The 20,335-nt window shown below is 38.0% G+C and overlaps 2 protein-coding genes across 11 annotated transcripts in view; both read left to right on the forward strand.

Annotated features, from left to right (window-relative positions):
- Positions 1-621, forward strand: part of tuft1b (tuftelin 1b) — a 19,563-nt gene extending 18,942 nt beyond the window's left edge. For 2 of the 3 annotated variants that reach the window (XM_051663721.1, XM_051663722.1), the window contains exon 10: positions 1-619. This exon is cut by the window's left edge and continues 364 nt beyond it. The gene's annotated coding sequence lies outside the window, so the exon portion shown is untranslated. The other variant, XM_051663723.1, reaches the window with a different exon arrangement.
- A 2,014-nt stretch (positions 622-2,635) lies between these two features.
- Positions 2,636-20,335, forward strand: part of LOC127420988 (ubiquitin-associated protein 2-like) — a 41,248-nt gene continuing 23,548 nt past the window's right edge. For 2 of the 8 annotated variants that reach the window (XM_051663666.1, XM_051663670.1), the window contains exons 1-11: positions 2,713-2,890; positions 4,542-4,680; positions 8,161-8,238; positions 8,857-8,967; positions 9,198-9,384; positions 14,735-14,830; positions 14,954-14,999; positions 18,021-18,061; positions 18,543-18,649; positions 19,401-19,491; positions 19,613-19,665. In XM_051663666.1, the coding sequence (XP_051519626.1) occupies positions 4,585-4,680; positions 8,161-8,238; positions 8,857-8,967; positions 9,198-9,384; positions 14,735-14,830; positions 14,954-14,999; positions 18,021-18,061; positions 18,543-18,649; positions 19,401-19,491; positions 19,613-19,665 (906 nt within the window). In that variant the 5' untranslated portion in view covers positions 2,713-2,890; positions 4,542-4,584. The other 6 variants (XM_051663669.1, XM_051663672.1, XM_051663667.1 and 3 more) reach the window with 5 other exon arrangements.

The raw sequence follows: 20,335 nt of genomic DNA on the forward strand, positions 1-20,335 counted from the left end.
GACATTCATATTTACCAATATGTCTGTTTCAATTCCAATATGTGTATAATCTGATAATATAACATTTATATAATCTTTGACTTGTTTATAAGCTTGTGACTGACAGTCAATTCCAGTGGTCTGATCTAAATCAGAATTAAACACATATATTAAAAACAAAATATTTAAGACAAACCTGATAACAAATCATATTTCTGTGCTACTTACAGTATGCATCTGTTTATATACATAAGCTAATGTAGAGTTCTGAAATGACTGCAAAGCTATGTTTGTTTTTCCTTTAGGAACTGTATTTGTATATATTAACACTCTTGGTAGTGTGAATATGTTATTTATTTTACTATATAGTAAAGTACACTACACTTTGGTATATAGAGTTAGACCCTAGCTTTTCTTCCATCTCTTATTAATAAATGTGAAAATATTGTGTTATTGTAGATGGACTTTTAGTGCTATAGACATTTTTCTGGTATCTTAAGTGGTAGTAAATAAAAAGTATTTAAGATTGTGAACAATGTATGTAAGACAATGTTACTTTCTATTTATAAATGTATCATTTGCAGTACAAATCCATTAAAATATTAATGTTGTTTGGTGTATGTACAGTACCAAGGTCTAAACACATTTTCACACTTTCATTTTTATTTTCTACATTTTGGAATAATAGTAGTCCTCAAAACTATGAAATAACACAAATGAAACTAGAAAGAGTCCAAAAAAAAAAAAAAAAAAAAAGAACAAAAAAAAAAATCCAAACATATATTTTAGCATTTTCAAAGTAGCCAATTACTTCCTTGGTAACAATTTTGCACACTTTTGTCATTCTCTCGATCAACTACAGTACATGAGGTATTCACCTGAGATGCCTTTTGAACAGTCTTGAAGGAGTCCCCATGTACGGTTGTGTAATTGTCACTCTCTAGTCTAACTAATCAATTTTTTTTTTTTTTAATCTTAAAATTAACATTCTTGTTTTTTTAAGTAATTCATAACTAACACAATTATGAAATCGACAAATAAAATAAAACTATTGTGATTAATAACTTCACTATAATCTTTAAGATCTAATATAAGCTGATATGTTACTGCAAATATGTCTTCCTTTTGATAAACTCTGACTGTAATTCATCAATAATTGATTCTAATCCTGTTTTCAGCCTCTCTGCAAAGATAGATGCAATTACCTTACCGTCATTATTAATTAAAGTGATAGGTCTCCAATTATCTAATAATAAAAGGGTCTTTTTCAGGCTTTAGTCATTGAGGATGGCAAAATACCCCGATCAATAGATTCCTTAAAGACCATTAAGATACCTGTTCTTTTAATGGCTGTTCTCACCAGAATGGATATTTCGGTAACACTTTACAATTAGGTTCCATTTGTTAAGATTAGTAAATGCATTAGGTATCATGAAAAAACAATGAACAATATATTTTTTTACAGCATTTATTAATCTGTGTTTATGTTAGTTAATAAAAATAAAATTGTTCAACAAATACAACTCTTGATTTTAAAATTGCATTAGTATATGTTGAAATTAACATTAACCAAGAATAATAAATGCTGTATTGTTCATCGTGTTCCTGTTAACTAATGTTGTTAACTATTCTTAACAAATGGAACCTTATTGTAAAGTGTTACCGATATTTCTTTATCACAGATGGCATTAAACTCTCCATCAATGTTTTTCTAAGGGTCTCAAAAAAGCACAGATTTTGTCTTCAGAACATGCATAGCTAGAATATAATTTACCATAAAAGTCTAAAACATATTTGAAATAATTACAGGGTCTTGTGTTTCATAACTATGCTTCTATTATCTGTTCCTTTCATCAAAATGATAAAAATATCTAGATCCACCCCCCCACACACACACCTTTTTCTAGCCATTGTCGTCTTGATCTAAGAAAAGCTCCTTTTGCCTTGTTTAGATACAGTTCATCTAATTGAGCATGCAAACTGGTTAACATACATGAATTTCTGTCAGTATTGTCATCTGTGATGCCACAACTTGCCTTAATAATGTCCTATTCTTTTAATGCATAAGACTTTGCAATTTCTTTGCCTCTTTTAATAGCAAGAAATCTTATCCTATACTTTATACATTCCCAATTTTGACCATACAATTTTGTTCGCTTAGTTCGTTTTTGTTTCAGTTAATAAAACGTTAAGATTTTGTGATCAGTCAATACTGAAGGCTCAATGGACACCCTAGCCTGTTTTGTATGTTGTTAAAAAAAAAAAAAAAAAAAATATTAGCAGACGTCCAGCGCCATCTAGTGATCTAACTGTGAATTTGACTGTCTTTAACCTGGCGATAAATGTTTCTTATATACATCTGCTAATAAAGGGTATATTTATATTTTAATAATTTATGTATGATTTAAGATATTTTCTATTTTTATTTCACACTAAATATAAATCCGAATATATATATATTCGGATTTATATTTAGTGTGATGTTAAATATAATCTCATATATATATATATATATATATATATATATATATATATATATATATATATATATATATTCGGATTTAAATTTAGTTTAGTTATTACATAATAGTATTTATTATGCACAGATTAGTTATATATACGTGCGTGCGTTGTGATCACATGGTTAGGGTCTACGCTTGAAGCAGCAGTCTCTGTGATAAACCACGTGACGCTGTGATCCGGGGTGTCGGTGTGGAAGAGAAACAGGTAAATTTTGAGTCTCGCGCTTATTGTCTGCGCGAGTCGGTTCGGCCTTGTTTACTGCTAGGGGGAATCGGTTTAGGACGCCAAAGAGTTCGTGTTTTTTGTTTCCGTCTGATTAGGAGGTCGATAATACATCTTCCCTCGGTAGGCGTCATCTCCAGTTTTCTGACATCCAGCCGGGTCTCTGGTCAGTATCTCGCCTGTTATCCATTTTCATCAGTTGAGGCCTGTAGGCCTTGGTGGAGCCTCGGTGTCGAGTGCACAAGTGAACCGATGATAGTGCGCTTCATCCCTGTGTTGGGAGGATTTTGCGTTCCTGGTTAAAACAAATTTACGGTACAATCGGGTGGATTAATTTAATATACGTTTAACCCAGATAGCCTGCCGTTTAGCTTAGGGACCCGTTGAGGCGATTTATCAACGAAAAAGTTTATTTTTTTAGGACCAGCATTAAGGATGCTCAACAGCCGGCCATGAGGTTAGACACGGCCAGCCAGTTGAGAACTTGTGTCTTTACCTGCAGCCTTGTACTTTGATTTTAACCGTCATGAAACGTATCTTGAATTGTAAACATGATGCTCATGCTCATATCTGATCGTTAGATCTGCATGTTTGCTGAGTTTACACAGAGTTTGACCACTTGAAGAGAGTGGAACGTGCTTCTTCAGGGCCTTGCCAGGCCAGCGCCTGGATTTATTAACTCTAGACTTTGATCCATTTCAAGATTTTTTGTGTTCGTTTTTTTTTTTTTTTTGCGTGTTTTTTGGTTGGGTAAGTCTATATAATTTCCCCAGTGTCCTGTATGCAGGGTGTTATCTGATGTGGAACACCACAGGTAATATAGGTGATCTGTTGGACAATTTATATTTTACAGCTTGATTTATATTTAAACATAAAATTATTATCAGCAAACGTGGAATTGAATGCCTTTATATCCTGGTTACCATTACAACTGTTCGCGGTCACTTTCCATGTATCGTACCCACCTATAGACCTAACAGATGTGTGTTCGTTTAGTTGTGTTCCTATATCGGATAGTGTGCCTATGCATAACGAAAAAGCTTAAATCTTTGGTGTCAATATACTGTTAATATGCTTTATTCAAGTGCTGTATGTGACTGTTTTAACATGTACACCGTCCATCTGCTCCGAGTGTGACAGATATCCTCGCCCTCACCCTGTTCGAAGGTAGCCGCGGATGTTTTTGTTGTGATCTGTCGTCAGGTAGTCCGTTAATCACGGCGTCCATCTGTTTTCCCGCTGCTGATGCCGCGTGTTTCGGAATTTGTGAGTCCTAAAGTGCGCAGTTCCCTTCCCTCCGCCACATGCCACTGCATTTCCTCATGCGTAGACCCGCCACTGATGGCTGTTTGTCATCGCCACAAGCACAAGATTTCACAAATGACATAAAATGTATAGATTTCTTTATCGTCTTACGAAATACCCGGCGTTTTGTCACATTTTAGAATGTTGAGCCCCGGAAGCGCGTTTGTGGTGGACCTGTTGCGGCTTGACATGTAAACAGCGTTGTGTATATTTGTGTTTGCTCTTAACTCTCCACATTCCCTGAATTTATTTAGCTGTCGTGGTTCGGTAGAGGTTGAGCCATCGTTAGTTCTGGAATAGCGGCAGGCATGTGACGTTGTTTACTTCCAGCTTGGCTCATCGAAATGGTTACACAACGTGAAGCGTGTAGTGTTTGTGCATGCATGTTTTATTTGTAAATATGGGTTGTCAAGACTATATTGCATATTTTAAGCTTTTAAATGAGCTCAGAACAGGAGGTAAATTCAGCGAATTATTACTAACATTTGTCTTCTGTTTCATCTCTTTTTCAGGTGTTATTCCTTTTGTAAATACTGCTATTTGTATATACTGTAAATGATGACTTCAGTGGGCGGAAACCGGACCCGGGGCAACTGGGAGCAGACGCAGGGTCAGACACAGAGCCAGTCACAGCACAAGCAGAGGCCCCAAGTGAGATCACATTCATGCACAAGTTTTTTTATCAATACACACTCTCCCTGTTAAATAATTAATTTAGAACTAAACAATAGTTCTAGCATAGCCCTTATCAGTCATGCCCTCCTAATAATCCCCATTCATTAATTGGCTCTATCACTCTACTCTCTCCTCTCCACCAATAGCTGGTGTGTGGTGAGCGTACTGGCGTACTATGGCTGCCGTCACATCATCCAGGTGGATGCTGCACACTGGTGGTGGTTGAGGAGAGTCCCCTGTTTACTGTGTAAAGCGCTTTGAGTGTAGTGTTAGAAAAGTGCTATATAAATGTAACATACATTCATTCATATAACTGCAACCACAACTATCAGTTGCTGGTTCAGTATGGTTACATGAGGTACAATGGCAAGAAAAAGTATCTGAACCCTTTGGAATTACCTACATTTACTTAAAATCTGGTTAGATATTCATCTAAGCTACAATAATGAACCAGTTCAATCTAACTAATAACACACAAATTATATTGTTCTTGTACATATTGAATTCATCATTCAAACATTCACAGTGTAGGTTGGGAAAAAGTATATGAACCCCTAGGCTAATGACTTCCAACAAAAGCTAATTAGAGTCAGGATTTTGCAAACCTGGCATCCCTTTAATGAAACTAGATTGTAGGTGTGGGTTAGAGCTACTTTGGCTTATAAAAAGCCCTCAAACATTTTGAGTTTGCCATTTACAAGAAGCATCTGTTGACGTGGAACATGCCTCGCTAAAAAAGAGATCTCAGAAGAATCAAGTAAATGGGAGATCAAGAATTTTTGCTTTGCTTAAAGCTGGAAAGGGTTACAAAGTTGTCTCGAAGAGATTAGAAATTCATCTGTCCACAGACAAATTGTATATAAATGGAGACGATTTAGTACTGTGGCTACTCTCCCTAGAAGTGGGCGTCCAGCTAAGATGACTCAAGGGCTCACTGCAGAATGCTCAATGAGGTAAAAAAAAAAACAAATACCCCTAGAGTGATGGCTAAAGACTTTAAGGAATCATTGGAACTGGTTAACATTTCCGTTCATGAGTCTACTATACAGAAAACATTAAACAGTTATACCACTTACGAAGCCGCTGCTTTCCAACAAAAACATTGCTGCATGCCTGAATTGTGCCAAAAACCACCTTGACACTCCGCAACACTGCTGGGAAAATATTTTTTGGACTGATGAACAGATGTTTTGTGGAGGGAAGAACACACAGCACTGCATATGGTTTAACAAGGGCACAGCATAGCAACATGAAAGCATCATCCCAGTGGTGGAGGGAGCATCAAGTTTGGTGCTGCTTTGGTGCCCGGACCACTTGCCATCATCTAGGGAAAAATTAATTCCTAAGTTTAACAAGATATCATGAAAGATAATGTCAGGGTGTTGTGTGCCAGCTGAAGCTTGGTAGAAGTTGGGTGATACAGCAGGACAATGACTCTAAACATTGAAGTAAATCCACTAAGAATGGCTTTTAAAAAAAGAAAATCCAATTTTTGGAGTGGCCCAGTCAGAGCCCAGACCGTAACCCAATAGAGATGCTGTGGAATGACCTTAAGAGAGCCGTTCACACCAGACATCTTAAGAATATGGCTGAGCTGAACAGTTCTGTAAGGAAGAGTGGTCCAAAATTCCTTCTGAACATTATGCAGGCATAATCCACAGCTACCGGAAACGCTTGGTTGAGGTTATTGCTGCCAAAAGAGGATCGACCAGTTATTAAATCCAAGGGTTCACTTTTTCCACAGCACTGTAAATGTTTAATGGGATGTGTTCAATAAAGACTTGCAAGATTATAATTATATGTGTGTTGTTGTTCTGTTTGTCTGTGCTTGTGATTTTGATGATGTCACAGTTTATGACCAATTAATGCAGAAAGTCAAAAAAGAGGTAGATGTCCGCACACTGAAATTAAAGCTCCAAACTTTATTTCAAAAAGGCAATGTTTCGACCAGTCAGGTCAAAACGTTACCTTTTTGTAAAAAATAATTAGAAAATAAAAACATCACCCACATCTCCTGAACCGCTGTCTCATCATTGTTTTCAGCTCTTTTTCCCTCTCTGTGCAAATCAGTGCGATAACGGATGCGAGTCTGTCTGACGTGTTATCACTAATAAACTCTCCCGGTGCTTTGTGCGCGAGTTTATGAATGAATGTCAGGATCATAGTTTCAGTTGGGGACGAAGGTTGTGTGGTTGATACATAGAGTCTGCGATCAGTTCTGTAGTGTGCACTTGGCTTTAGTATATGCGCATCTGAGCATTTGTTTATAGCATCTCACTCTGTCTCTGGTGCGCACAGAAGCGCCACTGCACTGCAACGGTTTAAATTGACCTCTAAACAATTCAGAATTTGAGAACTGATTCAGAATCATTTGAGAGAGAAACACTATGCATCAGAGAATGGAATTATTTTATTTGTTTTGGTTCTTCTCCCACCCCTGAGCAATATATTTTGTATACACCTTAGATCTGTTTTTATGCCACTACCAATGTGGCATCCATCTGATGGAGTCATTTGGCTTGAGCCACCATTGTTTATTACTTAATATGCCCTCAGAATGAAATCGCAGGCTCAAGGAACAAACTTTGCCCAAGCAAATGTTAAGCCTGACCCATTTCTTTTCAGACATATAAAGTTTGCTGCACGGTTTAACTGTTATGAAGTGCTTGCTGCATTTTTAGGTGAAAGAATCTCACAAATTAATATTTACAAAAAACAGCTAAACATAAAATATGTACAGAGAGACAGACACAAAAGAACTGTTAAATGTCATAGTGCAGTCAGCTCTGATATGATTTTGAGTTTACCCTAGTTTTGGAATATGTACACGAGGCTAACTTTGGTTTTGAATTTTTACAAATTACACCACCTAACCTGTTACCTTTTATGCATTAATTTGAAGATATAGTTATTTAAGCCTAGAATAGATTGGCTGATTACTGTAAGTCAGTTAAAGGAAAAAAGACGTGTATGTGAGATTAGGGGTTTTAGCTGTAACTTCGATTCAGTCAGGACTCTGTCAGCATCATACACCCATAGAAACTATGCTGATATTCACAGCTGGATGTGGCAGAGAGCTCTTAGAGGCCCACCCCTGTTGATTTCTCATTGTAAAGTGTGCTTTGAACTGTTTTTCAGTCAATTGCTTGCACAGAGCCTTTGTAAGACTACTAGTAGACTTGACACAATACAATTTAAAAAAAAAATATATATATATAACTTCAAAGCTCCTTTTTTTCATGTCATATAAATAAAAAAAAAATGGCTCCTCGTGAGACAAACTAGTTTTCGTTTCAATGACATGAGAATATTTTGAATGTACAAGTAAATGATGATCAGTGTAGCAAATCAATGCATCAATAAATTGTTCCAGGAACGTATATTAATCAAGTAAATGGGGGTCAATTTTGATGCCGACTTGAACCATGTCCGGCTTTTTTTTTTTTTTTCACCCAGGCCACCGCTGAACAGATCCGACTCGCGCAGATGATCTCGGACCATAATGATGCAGACTTTGAGGAGAAGGTCAAGCAGGTGAGGTCTTAAAGCTGATAATGTTGCACAGATCATTGAAGTTAAGGGCAAGAACATAATCTGTCTTTTTGGGATAAATTAGAAGGCAAGTCATTTTTGTGTTCCTAGCTAATGGGAATATGACTACTACTACTGTGGTACCCTCACCCCATTTACAAATGGTCCTTAATTATACTGTAAGTCTTAGGCAGGTTTTGCTCTTGCGCGACATTTATCTTAGTACACAGTCTTCTCCATTTTTAAAGTTAAACAGCTTGCTGATTGCTTATAACCAGATTTTATTTATCCTATTTCCAATGCACTTTCACATGCAAGGATTCTAAATCACACAGAGTCGAGGCACAGAAAATTTCCCTCACTGTTCTCTCTGTAGCGCTGATGGGGACAATATGTGCTAAGGTCAAGTTTGAGCTGCTACTGGATGCTCTTTCAGTCTCGCACTGAATTTGAGAGCAACATAAGGCTCAGACACCTGAGCATCATATGCTGACATCCACACATGATGTTTCCATCAGTCCACTCGGCCACTTTCATTCTTTTTACCTTTAACACACATGGCCTGGGAGGTTGTACACCCACGTGGAACTTAGGTGCATCTTGTTGCTCTCTTCTCTTTAGCTGGTTGATATCACAGGAAAGGATCAGGATGAGTCTATGATAGCGCTGCACGACTGCAATGGAGACGTCAACAGAGCCATCAATGTGCTGTTGGAGGGCAGTCCTGACACTGTGAGTTCAGATTCTTTTTTATAGGTTCAATATGGGGGTTTGAGTGTGAATAAGTTATTAGTGGTCAACCAATATGTTTTTTTTTTATTTTTATTGCCAATACCTATATCCACAGGGTAGGGTGGCTGAGGCTACAATTAATTTCATTATTTAAGCCCTAATGTGTTGGGGGAAAAAAATATTTTTCCACTTAAACCCCAAGCTAAATAATTTGCCCATTTGTTCTTCAGGACTCTTGGGAGATGGTTGGAAAGAAGAAAGGAGTGTCAGGTCAGAAGGAAAGTGCACAGACAGATGGAGGAGATGAAGGGAAGGAGAACCGAGAGAGAGGAGGAGGAGGAGGAGGAGAAAGGGATGTGGTGCGTCGTAGAGGTGGGGCCCCACGGAGGGGCCGTGGAGCCAGCCGCGGACGAGACTGTAAGTGGAGACTTTTTTTTTTTTTTTTTTTTTTTTCACTGAATTTCCTTCATTTTAAATCAGCATTCTTTGATGGACTCAGGAAAATCAAAAGCTTACAGTATTTCATCATCTAATGGTTGGGCTTTTATTTCACACTCCGAGCAGACAGCAGCACACTACAACAACTTTGCTGCTTTTTATAGTGCTGAAGGGACAATGTGGGGGCTAGAGTAAGTTTAGGCTGCTACCGGATGCTCTCACTGTGTCTCACTCTTAGTTTCAGAGCAACAAAAAACTCATATTCAGCATTTGCAGAAGTCTTGCAGTTTGATTGGATCTGATTCTGATTAGGATCAGTTTGAGAGCTGGTAGTCTTTAATGGTCATGTGCCAAAGAACAGAGTATTTTCTAATTGATGTCAATTTAAATGAAGTCAAAACGCATCACTCGGCAAGATGTAGCCTAAAGCTCAAGTGAGTCAACCTTTTCAATTTTAAAATACTTTCTCCTATCCAAGCTTATGCAGAGACAACTGTCTCTTTGGTCTGTTTTGAGTGGCCTATCCAGCCCAACACGGCCACATTGGCTCAAGCAATGGCATGAGTTTGAAGGGGATTCAAAAAAGCTGTTTGAAAAACAATGTTTATTTTTTAATTTCTGTTTGATGCTAGTGGCTCAGAAATGCCACTTCAGCTTTAAAGGTGCTGTAATCGATTTCTGCTGTTTTGCTAACTTCCGCAAGACTTGACCACTGAATTAGATCACCACCTCAACCACACATTCTCTCCAAAATCACACCCACCAAAGACATCTCAGCCAACCTGATGTCAGCAAGCCTGAATGTGTAAAAATTGGAGTCTGTTTTCTGAATGGCTAAGCGTGGGCTCTTTTTTTTATTTTAATTTTATTTTTTGTCCCGTTTACAGAGGGACTTTTCCAAAACTAAGTGAGCTACATTGGCAGCTGTCTTGTATGGCAACAACTTAACTGAAATGGAGCCTCATAAGAGAGTGATTTGGAACGCTCTAAAAGGTAGCATCTCCACACGTCATTTAAATTGCACTCCTCAAGCGCAGCACACGGGAGACTTGACTTGCAATAGATCTCAAAACAGGTGTACATACGAGTTTTGGTATTGCCTAATTGGTGATGGATACATACGATGCTACCTTAGAATTTGGCTAAACCTGATATCTTAGGAGGCAGAGATATTAACATACCTACCTTTTGGAACAGCCTTGCTTTGGGAGCGCGCCTATGATGCCTTAAAATGCTGCCTCCAGAGGCAGCTCTCCAGGTTTTGGAACAGACCCATTTTCAAGGGCTGTCACATAGATAGGTGGTGTGATTATAAAAGTAGCTATAGATCTAAATTTCTATGGAAAAAGTCTTTAATTTCAAATTTTCTTGTGTAGTCTTGTAAAATGAGGTTCTTGGAATTTGTTGAGATTTATATATCACTTGCTCTGTTTTTGCAAGTTTTAAGTGCATTTGGTCATGCGGCCTTAATGCCAGGCTGCATATAGCCTTCCTCAAAAAATTGCTTGACTTTCACTTTAAAAAAATGGTAGTAAGCTTTTTTCCAGTTAGCATTTAAATGCATGTCAATACAAAAAGAAAGTGCAAGCGTTAAGTACATCCAAACGTTGGGAAAGACGATGCCTTAATGACTTGCTTTGCAGTGCTTCGACTGCAGTGGTCGACCGATATATCGCCAACTTTTTTTAATTATTGGCATCGGCCAATACGTTTCCAGTTTGGCTGTTTTTTTTGTTTTCCTCTCTTGAGGGCACTGAAAATCGCCTGCTTACATGTGAAGCGTCTGAGACATGTAAACGACCAGTCACAGTTTTTGTTGTTACGTGCATCGTGTTACTACAATAATAGACCGGTGTGCAACAGAGCGTCATTTAAACGGTCCGCAAATCAGAGCCACGGCAGACGCGTTTGAGCTCAATGTTAAAGTGCTCGCCTCTTTCTTCTCAACAGTTCCCTGTAACTTTAAACTGTCTTGTTTAATGATAAAAAGGCAAATATCAATAGCTAATATCATATACCCTCTGCTAATATGCACATCTCATTTAAACAGATGTAATAAACCAACCTCAAACAAATTTAGCAAATCCAGCATCCTGTGGAGTGCTCATTTATTTACCTCTAAAGCACATATTCTCTCCTCAGCAGTTCCCTGTCACTTAACTTTCTTTTCTAATGATAAAAGGCAAATATCAAAACTCATACTGTTCGCAAATATGAACAGATCTCGTTTAAACAGATGTAATTCACGAACCTCACGAAAATCCAGCGTTTTCTTCCGGTTGGGCACTCCTCTTAATATCATCCTCTGAAGCGCGTATTCTGTCAGCCAGAATCGAAACTTCAGGGTAAAAATTTCCTCTGATTCACAAATCATGTTGGTCAGCTGTCACAATCCAAGCAGGCGATTCAGGCTGTTTAAACTGTCAGGAGATTGCTGCTGCTCGCTGGATCTGCACGAGCGCGTGAGAGCAACCAAAGTCTTTCTAGCATGTCAGTCCACTGTCGGCCATGTTTGGAACGCTCTTGGGAGGCTATTTCCAGTCATGACAGTGCAGCTCCTTTCTACTTAAATGGGGGAAAGACTGAAATCTCAAACGGTTGGTCAAAATTACGATCAAAGAACATATTTCAAATAAAATCTGACAACACCGGTATCATAAATGGTGCTTCTTTACCTCAAATTACGCTAAAAAAACGCAGTTTTGACAGCTTTTATAGCTAATGCGCATGCACGTTCTCAAATTGATTGACAGGTGATGTCTGTATCTAAAAGGTGATTGGCTCTTTTACTTTAAGGCGGGACTTCCTATCTACATCCATTGGCTGCAGTTGGGCGTTCTAATTTCTCCCATTCATTTTAATAGAAGTGGCCTGTCTCTGCAAAATAGTCTCTGGTGCAACTTTAAAAGCGCTTCACGTGTGCTATAAGAAAATGTTTTATTCACTATGCACTGTATGTACAACTGGTTTGATTCAGTATTTTTTTTGAGTAAATGCGATTGCTAATGTGGACATGCCATCCAGGGTTGCTGGACTACTGTGTGTACTGTTATAGGGTTGTCATGGTGTAGGGTGTTACCGGTTTTACTCTGTGCAAGGGACTACACTGGTGTATAATTTTATACCAGTGGAAACATTATGAATGGAATTTCCAATATCAATACAATAGTCTAATGAATAGAATAGCCTAAAATAAAGAATGGTCGCCTAATGAAGAGTTTGCGACCCATGATAAATTAACCTAAATAACGCATTGAAAGCCAGGTGTTCTTTACCAACGTATCAGATTACACGGGCAGCAAAATACGGGCACTGACAGAAGACGTTTAATTGCAGGTAGTGAATATAATGTGCAACTGTAAGACGTCTCAAATTCGGAATGACACAAGAAATGCTGTTAGACGCGCGCTTGAAGAAACGCACTTTACTATATTTTTATGAACAACAAAGCCATCTATGCGCATATCTGACACGCTGTTTGTTCGGAGGCGTGCAGTCTCGTGGGACACACGTATGTAAAAGGTTCTCACTCTTTCTTTTTCAGTCTTCTGAATTTCATTGTGAGCGCAACTCAGCAGGGTCACTATATATACTTGAATCTGTGATTAAATCATAAAATACAAAAACACGTTCACCTCAAACCATGATTTATTTCAGTGAATATCATCATTATAATTATTACGTTTACATTTAGAATTGTTTTTAGATCTTATGTATTAGTAATTTTCCACCGTTGTCATAGATGGATACTTGCCTGATGGTAAATAGAAAGGTGGTGTTTTTTTTTTTTTTTTAACCACTTATTTTAATTGTTTTTTCGTTTTGTTTTGAAGTTCAATTTGAATTTAGAAATGTTTTTTAAATAAATGAATTTAATTTTCAATGCAAAATCACTAAAGCAAGAATATTCACAGATCCCTCAGCCGGGGGGTTGACTATGTAATTGGATATTGTGAGAGAGAGAGATGATTTATTATTTTTTTTTTAAATAAAAATGTCGTTGACGCATATCGCCCAGCCCTAGGAAGGAACAAAAATGTATTCACACTTTCATAGTCATTACCCTTCTGAAGCAGCTAAACTGGGTCCCGGGATGAAAGGTAATAAAACACCAACATTAAACCCACAACAAGCAACGGCCGGACAACGAAATATCCAACCCATGATGGAGGGAATGCACAGATGAAGTTGGTTCATAGCCTAAGAGATGTTGCCCTTCACAACTGTTGAAAAGTCGTCTTTCAAAAAGTTGAACACACATTTTAATTGCACTTAATTTATTTCAGTTTCATTTGAATTTTTAGTTTAAAAAATAAAGTTCAAAGTTTGAATCAAGCTGCCTTGTCTTATTGTGTAGGCCAGTGTTTCCCAAACTGGGGTACGCTTACCCCTGGGGGTATGTGAGGTGACAATGGGGGTACGTGAATACAGTTCTGAGATTTACCGTTCTTTGAATTTCATCACAGTGTTAAATAACATTCAAACCCAGTTCATGTATTTTTCACTGGCAAAAATAATTTTGTATGCCCTCTAGTGTAGAAACGCCAAAAATGAAATAACCCTATCTACTCATGCGTTGTGCGTCACAAGTATCTTTTTTCGCCAGCCCAGCACACTGCTAGTTGATGTAGCTTAGTGACAGCAAGTAAAATTGATACTTCACTGTTTTACCAGACTCGCACATGTCAGTCGTCCACTGACATGTCATTGTCTGTTTTTTTTTTTTTCCCTGCAGTTTAAAACTTAATTTGAATTAAGGTTAGATGCATAGGTAGTTTTGATTCTGATGGTATAAGTTCATAAGCTTTGACTGGTGTCAGACATATGGTGTGGCCAAATTATTTTCCACATTCACATGCAGTAATTTTCACTCATTTACCCCACTGTACCACCTAGCGCCCAACCAGGTTTGAACGTGAATGCCATACCGGTGTGAAAATTATGATTCTGTGGCAAGGCTATACTTTTATTTCCTCCTCCCTAATATATTAACAATTTCTTCATGTGCAAATAAATTACAAAAATTTGATTGACTAAACAGAAATCAGAAGAAACTATCTACCATGTAAAAAATTATAAAAACAAATATTGTATTTTAAAAAGTTAAAGTATTATGTGAAATTGAGTAAATATAGTGCTAAATAAGAGTATTATTTTTTAGCAATTTTTTTATTTACTATATTAAATTGTGATATATCGGCATCTATCAGCCACCCTGCTCTCTGGATATCAGCATCAGCCATTAAAAAAACCCATATTGGTCAACCACTAGTCTCTTGTATCCGGTGTGTTTCCTCTAATCATTCTATCCTTTGTCCCTTCTTACCAGTTCGTGGGCAGGAGAATGGGCTAGATGGGGCCAAGGCAAGTGGAGTTGCAGGCAGAGGAACAGAGCGAGGCCGTCGGGGTAGAGGCAGAGGAAGAGGTAAACCGCTTCTGTCAACGTTTCTTGAATTTGTTTTTATAACTTTGCATTTTTGTACTACTTGGTTGGGATCAGGATTGGAAAGAGAAGTTTTGGATCTCTGATTTGACTCTTATCCTGCAGGTGGTGCTGGTAGACGAGGTGGAAGGTTTTCTGCTCAGGGCATGGGGTAAGTTTCTTTGTTTTGTTTTTTTTAAGCCCCAGAGTATACTTCAGTTTTTATTCGAATGCTTGAAATGTGTACCATAGAACGTTCAGCCTTTTGAAGTATACTTCATTTGACTGCGCGCGCATACACAGGCAGTTGACGCATATCTTCAGGAGTTTAGTTTAGTTTTCTTTTATAGTCCTTCAGAATTGATTTATACAAATACAGGTATCTCCTGACCTCCTCACACATGCTCTTGACGTGCACATCCACTGTTCTTATTTCCACCTTGTTCTTGTTGTTCACTGGCGATTTTGCACTTTGTGAATGCAATGGTCCAATGGGTAGTGTTGCCACCTTGTGGATAAAATAATTCCTGGCCCATGCACAGACTTTGCGTTCAGAGTGCTTGAGCACTCTGCTGATGCCGAAATTTACGTCACTCGCCTTAAGTGCACACGTCTAGCATTTGCTCAAAACCAAAGTGTACTTTGGGCTTTAGGGTCCTTCCTTTTTTCAATGTTCACTTGAAACGTCACCTAAAAACTGTGTCCTAACCAACCGGAATGTAAATGACAAGCGATAAATCCTTTCTTCCATGTTAAAGAAATTGTTGTGCTCACTAGCTTTATATTTCTTTCATATATCTCCACCCACAGTAAAATATAATTGGTCCAAAGATTGGCTGCTCCTGTGTTGTGCAGTATTTTTGCTTTCAGTGTGGACAAAATTTACTGGACACTTGAAAATTGTCACATCGCACCTGATTAAGACATGGTGTAAATGAGAACAGCACGGTCTGGATATTTACAGTGCTATGGCAGACGTTCAGTCTTATTGACTAGGAATTTTAGCGGAAAGTCCTGTTCTCTTGAGTCTAAAGGTAAGAGTGGTGTATTGTATGCCTTTATAGTTGACGTTTTCTATGCAGATGTCTGACAAGGTAAGAACTATTAACGGGTTTATTTTCAGCCTTTTAGTACAATGTCTTATTAAAAGTTGTCAAAATAGAGTAGGGCTGCAACGGTACACAAAATTCGATATGGTTTCGGTACAGCAGGGAAAATAACGAATCTTTCTTCAAATTATTTTGAAAACACCGTGGCTGATGGGCAACAATTCTTATTGTGAAGGCTCATTTATACATGACTGCACTATGCATATTTCTTCAACGAAATTACAATACAAAACTTAAGAGCCTCTTATATGTACGTTGTATAAAAACATAAGTTTAAAAAAGTGCAATTGAATTAAGACATTAGCAATGCAGATTCTGTGTCTAAGCAGTACAGTTCAACACTTTAAACGTATCACTCAATTTTCTAACGTAAACTATATATATATATATATATATATTTTTTTTTAAAGAAAATCAGAATAGAGCGGGCATTACAGAATTGCCGAAATGCGTTTTTATAGGAACTTTATAACGGGGCTCAAGAACGTTAAGCAGATGCTCAAAGTCTGTGTGGGGTCCACAGATAGGCTGTTCCACATTGTAGAGCGCATCTAAACCCGTTCAGTGGGAGACGCGGATTTAAACACCGAGACTGTGCACAACAGCGAAAGCCAGCAGGGCAGTGCACGTTGACGGAAGAACTGTCCACCCCCTGTCCGTGCTGACACACAGCCTTTGTCCTGTTCACTACTCATTTCCCAGTATTACTGTAGTTTACTGCAAAACCATAATGCTCCCAAACAACAGGTTTAAGAGATGGCAGTGGGTCTTCAAAAAGTCCGACATATTTATATTTTGGTTTGTTCCATCACAGTTGGGAAAAATAGTGAGCTAGCTAGTATAAACTTCACATGCATTTATCTGATCTGCAGTTTCTCGTGTACAGTGTAGCGCTCTGTTCTGTTAAGTTTTGGTTCCGTGCGGTCCTGTGTTGCTCCGCAATCTTTTTTCATTTTAGTTTTACCTCTACGTGGTTTGTTCATTATGTTGTTTTAATACTGGTTTCACGCATGCTAAGATATGTAATCACTCGTGTTACTGCGTGTACCATACCGAATGCCCTGTATCCGTTTGGTTCGGCGCGGATACATGTACCGTTGCAGCCCTAATATAGAGTGTATGAAATGAAGATGCATTTAGAGAGAGTTCACCAAAAAATGAAGATTATCATTTACTCACCCTCATGTTATACCAAATTTGCATGACTTTATTCCTTTAGAGCAAAAAGTTATATCAAAAAGGGCAGAATATCATTGACTGACAGCCTCGGGGCCCCATTCATTTTGAATTTAATTGAAAAATGAGCAGGGTTATCATTTTTAAAAATGTTTCCTAATGTGTTCCATGAAAGAAAGTTGTGCAGGTTTAAAAAAAGATGAAGGGTGAGGAAATTAAGACAAAATATTCATTTTTGGGTGAACGCTTTTAATGTCTAGTGTTTAAATATGGCATTGTTAGTGCAAAAATGTTCCGTTTGTGTCATGTTTTTTGGTTTAAGTAAGAGTTAACAATGTCTGTAAACTTGGCTAGAACTGTGTGTCAGGATTAAGAGTCTTTTTTTATTTTTTATTAAGAGTTCAAATTGGGTTTATGTAGATGTAAAAATTGCAATAACCTGCTGAAACCTCAAAGTGCTGATATGCTGTCTAGGCCCATTTTATGCCCCTGGATTTTGTTTGATTCCGGCTTTCTGTGGTCACTTTGCTTCTGTCAGGCAACTTGACTGGCACCTTTCGGGTGTGAAGTGTGCGTTTGAAGTGTGCATGCGAGTTTGGTTTAATTCTTGACCCCTAAATTTCCAGACTACAAGTTTACCAGCTGCCAAGTCACGCCTGGAAATGCAGCACCACTAGCCTAGCATTTTCATTTGAAAGCTTAATATTCTGCTACCTGTAGAGCAGGTATGGTAGCTAGACTGGCCTTGGACATGTAGATACCATGTTAGATTTTCCTTTTAGCCTGACATTTGCCATAACTCTTCAACACATGCACACACTCGAGCGCATCTGTATTGACACAATGCACCCCCATCTTTCAGTGTTGAGCTGCTTGTAATTCTCCCTGTTGTTTCTCCCTAAAGCCAGATTGATAAGGGCCCCAGATATGATTTTTCAGGAGATGAGAGGTGAGTTGAACTCATTTGTTTGAGTGTGTTGGTTTGTATGTTCAGGGTCAAGGGCTATATAGCAAGTAGCCTGTGATCAAATTAAGTTTGCTGTGCTTTTGACACTGTTATCTGCAGTACATTCTGTATAAACTAGAGATATTCACTTTTTATAGGCAGCTTAAGTTGTCCACAGGTTTGGTTTCCGGTTCGAGAGTGACTGGCAAGCACGTTTGCATCTCTTGTATAATTGCGCTTAGCTAGTTTTGACATTAGTGTGTTTTTACTGCTAGTTGAGGAACTATAGCAGTGAATTTGTTTTCCCCATTTTTTGCATATTGTTACTGTTGGTTGTGGATAATAATTCTGCCTGACTGACATTGCTCCCCTCATTCGCTAGATGTTCCTTCAAATAATGGACACCAGAGAGGGGTTGGGATGCAAACTCTGCGTGCCTTGTACATTTGAAACATAATAAATTCTTCCATTTCTTCATTTTTAGTCTGTTTAACCCAGCGGACTACACTGAGCCAGCCCAGACAGAGGAGAGCTACACAAGTGGAAGCACTTGGAGTAACACAGGCAACCTTGAACCCGAGGATGGAAACAGTGAGTGATGCCACTTTTTTTTTTTTAGTAAACCTCTCCACTTAAGTGTGGGTGCAGTTTCTTTAAAGGAATAGTTCACCCAAATTAAAGAATAAAATTCTCATAATTTACTGACCCTCATGCCATTCCAGATGTGTATGACTTTTTCTTCTATGGAACACAAAGGTTTTCAGAAGAATATCTCAGCTCTATAGTGAATGGTGGCCAGAAATATATAAATATTTATGCATATAAAATCCATGTCTTCAGAAGCGATATGGTGGGTGAGAAACAGTTCAATATTTAAGTCCTTTTATTTACTATAAATTTCCGCTTTCATATTCATCCTCTTGTTTTTGGCGACTCACATTCTTGTATATCGCCATCTACTAACTGGCAGGGAGGAGAATTTATAGTAAAGGACTTGAATATTCATCTGTTTCTCACCCACACCTATCATATGCTTAAGAAGACATGGATTAAACCACTGGAGTAGGATGGATAACTGTTATGCTGCCATTATGTGCTTTTTGGAGCTTCAAAGTACTGGCCACTATTCACTTATATTGAATGGACCAACAGAGCTGAGAAATTCTTCTAAAAAATCTTTGTGTTCAGCAAAAGAAAGTTATACACATCTGGGTTGAATTTTTAATTGTGTGTGAACTATCCCTTTAAATTTAGTGGCTCTTATTCAAGCACTTTTCATTAGTACCCACTCAGTTTAAGACACATGTGAACTGATGCTCTGAGTTCGCATTTGTGTCTTCAGACAGCTCAGACCTACGCATCTGTCTCCACAGGGCTAGAGTTTACAGGTGGAGAGGGAACGAGCTATCCCCAAAAGTTTGACTCCACCCCTGGTAAGTGTCATTGTAATCGTGAGGGCCTACTAATTTTTTATGACTGTTGGAGAGGGTTTGTTCTCTTGCTGTTGTAAGTGAGCTGGATATATAATTATTTATTCCATCGTCTTGATCACAGGTGCTTGGAGAACTGCCACAGAAGAGTGGGGTACGGAGGATTGGAATGAGGATGTGAGTTTTCTTGTTGAAAAACAACTTCTGTTGCATGTTTTTAAAAAAAAAAAAAATGTATAAGGTATATTTTGGTTTTTTTTCCTCCACCTTTTTATTGGATAGTATAGTGGAGAGAGAGAGAAAGGAATGACTGGGGAGAAGAGGGGGACAAGGATCGGGAAAGGATCATGAGTCGGGACTCGAACTCTGGTCACCTGTGATAATTCTGCACCTTGTGTCAGAGCCAGGGTTATTATCGTAAACTAAAATGGAAACTAATGTAAAAAAAAACATTTTCGTAAACGGAATAAAAAATCAACATAATTGGAAAAGCTGAAGCTAAATTTAAATGCGTTTTCATGGCTCTGAAAAAACTCAAATAAAATAAACATAATGGTAAAAAATATTTAGTTGTTGCAATTTTAGGTTTTTAAACTTGCAAATGAAAATCATATCAAACAATATATAATAAAATAACATCTTGCATACTAAAAGATGTTATATTGAATTTAGCTACATATTTTAATACAATTTTGTGTGTGTACATTATATATATATATATACACACACACACCCCCACACCCACCCGGGCCTCCAGGAACGGGGTTGGGAACCACTGCTCTAGAATTACCTCAGAATGGTGCCAAAAACAAAAAACATCCAGTGAGCAGCAGTTCTGTGGATGGAA

Source organism: Myxocyprinus asiaticus, chromosome 30 (assembly GCF_019703515.2).
Source record: "Myxocyprinus asiaticus isolate MX2 ecotype Aquarium Trade chromosome 30, UBuf_Myxa_2, whole genome shotgun sequence".
Lineage (NCBI taxonomy): Eukaryota > Metazoa > Chordata > Actinopteri > Cypriniformes > Catostomidae > Myxocyprinus > Myxocyprinus asiaticus.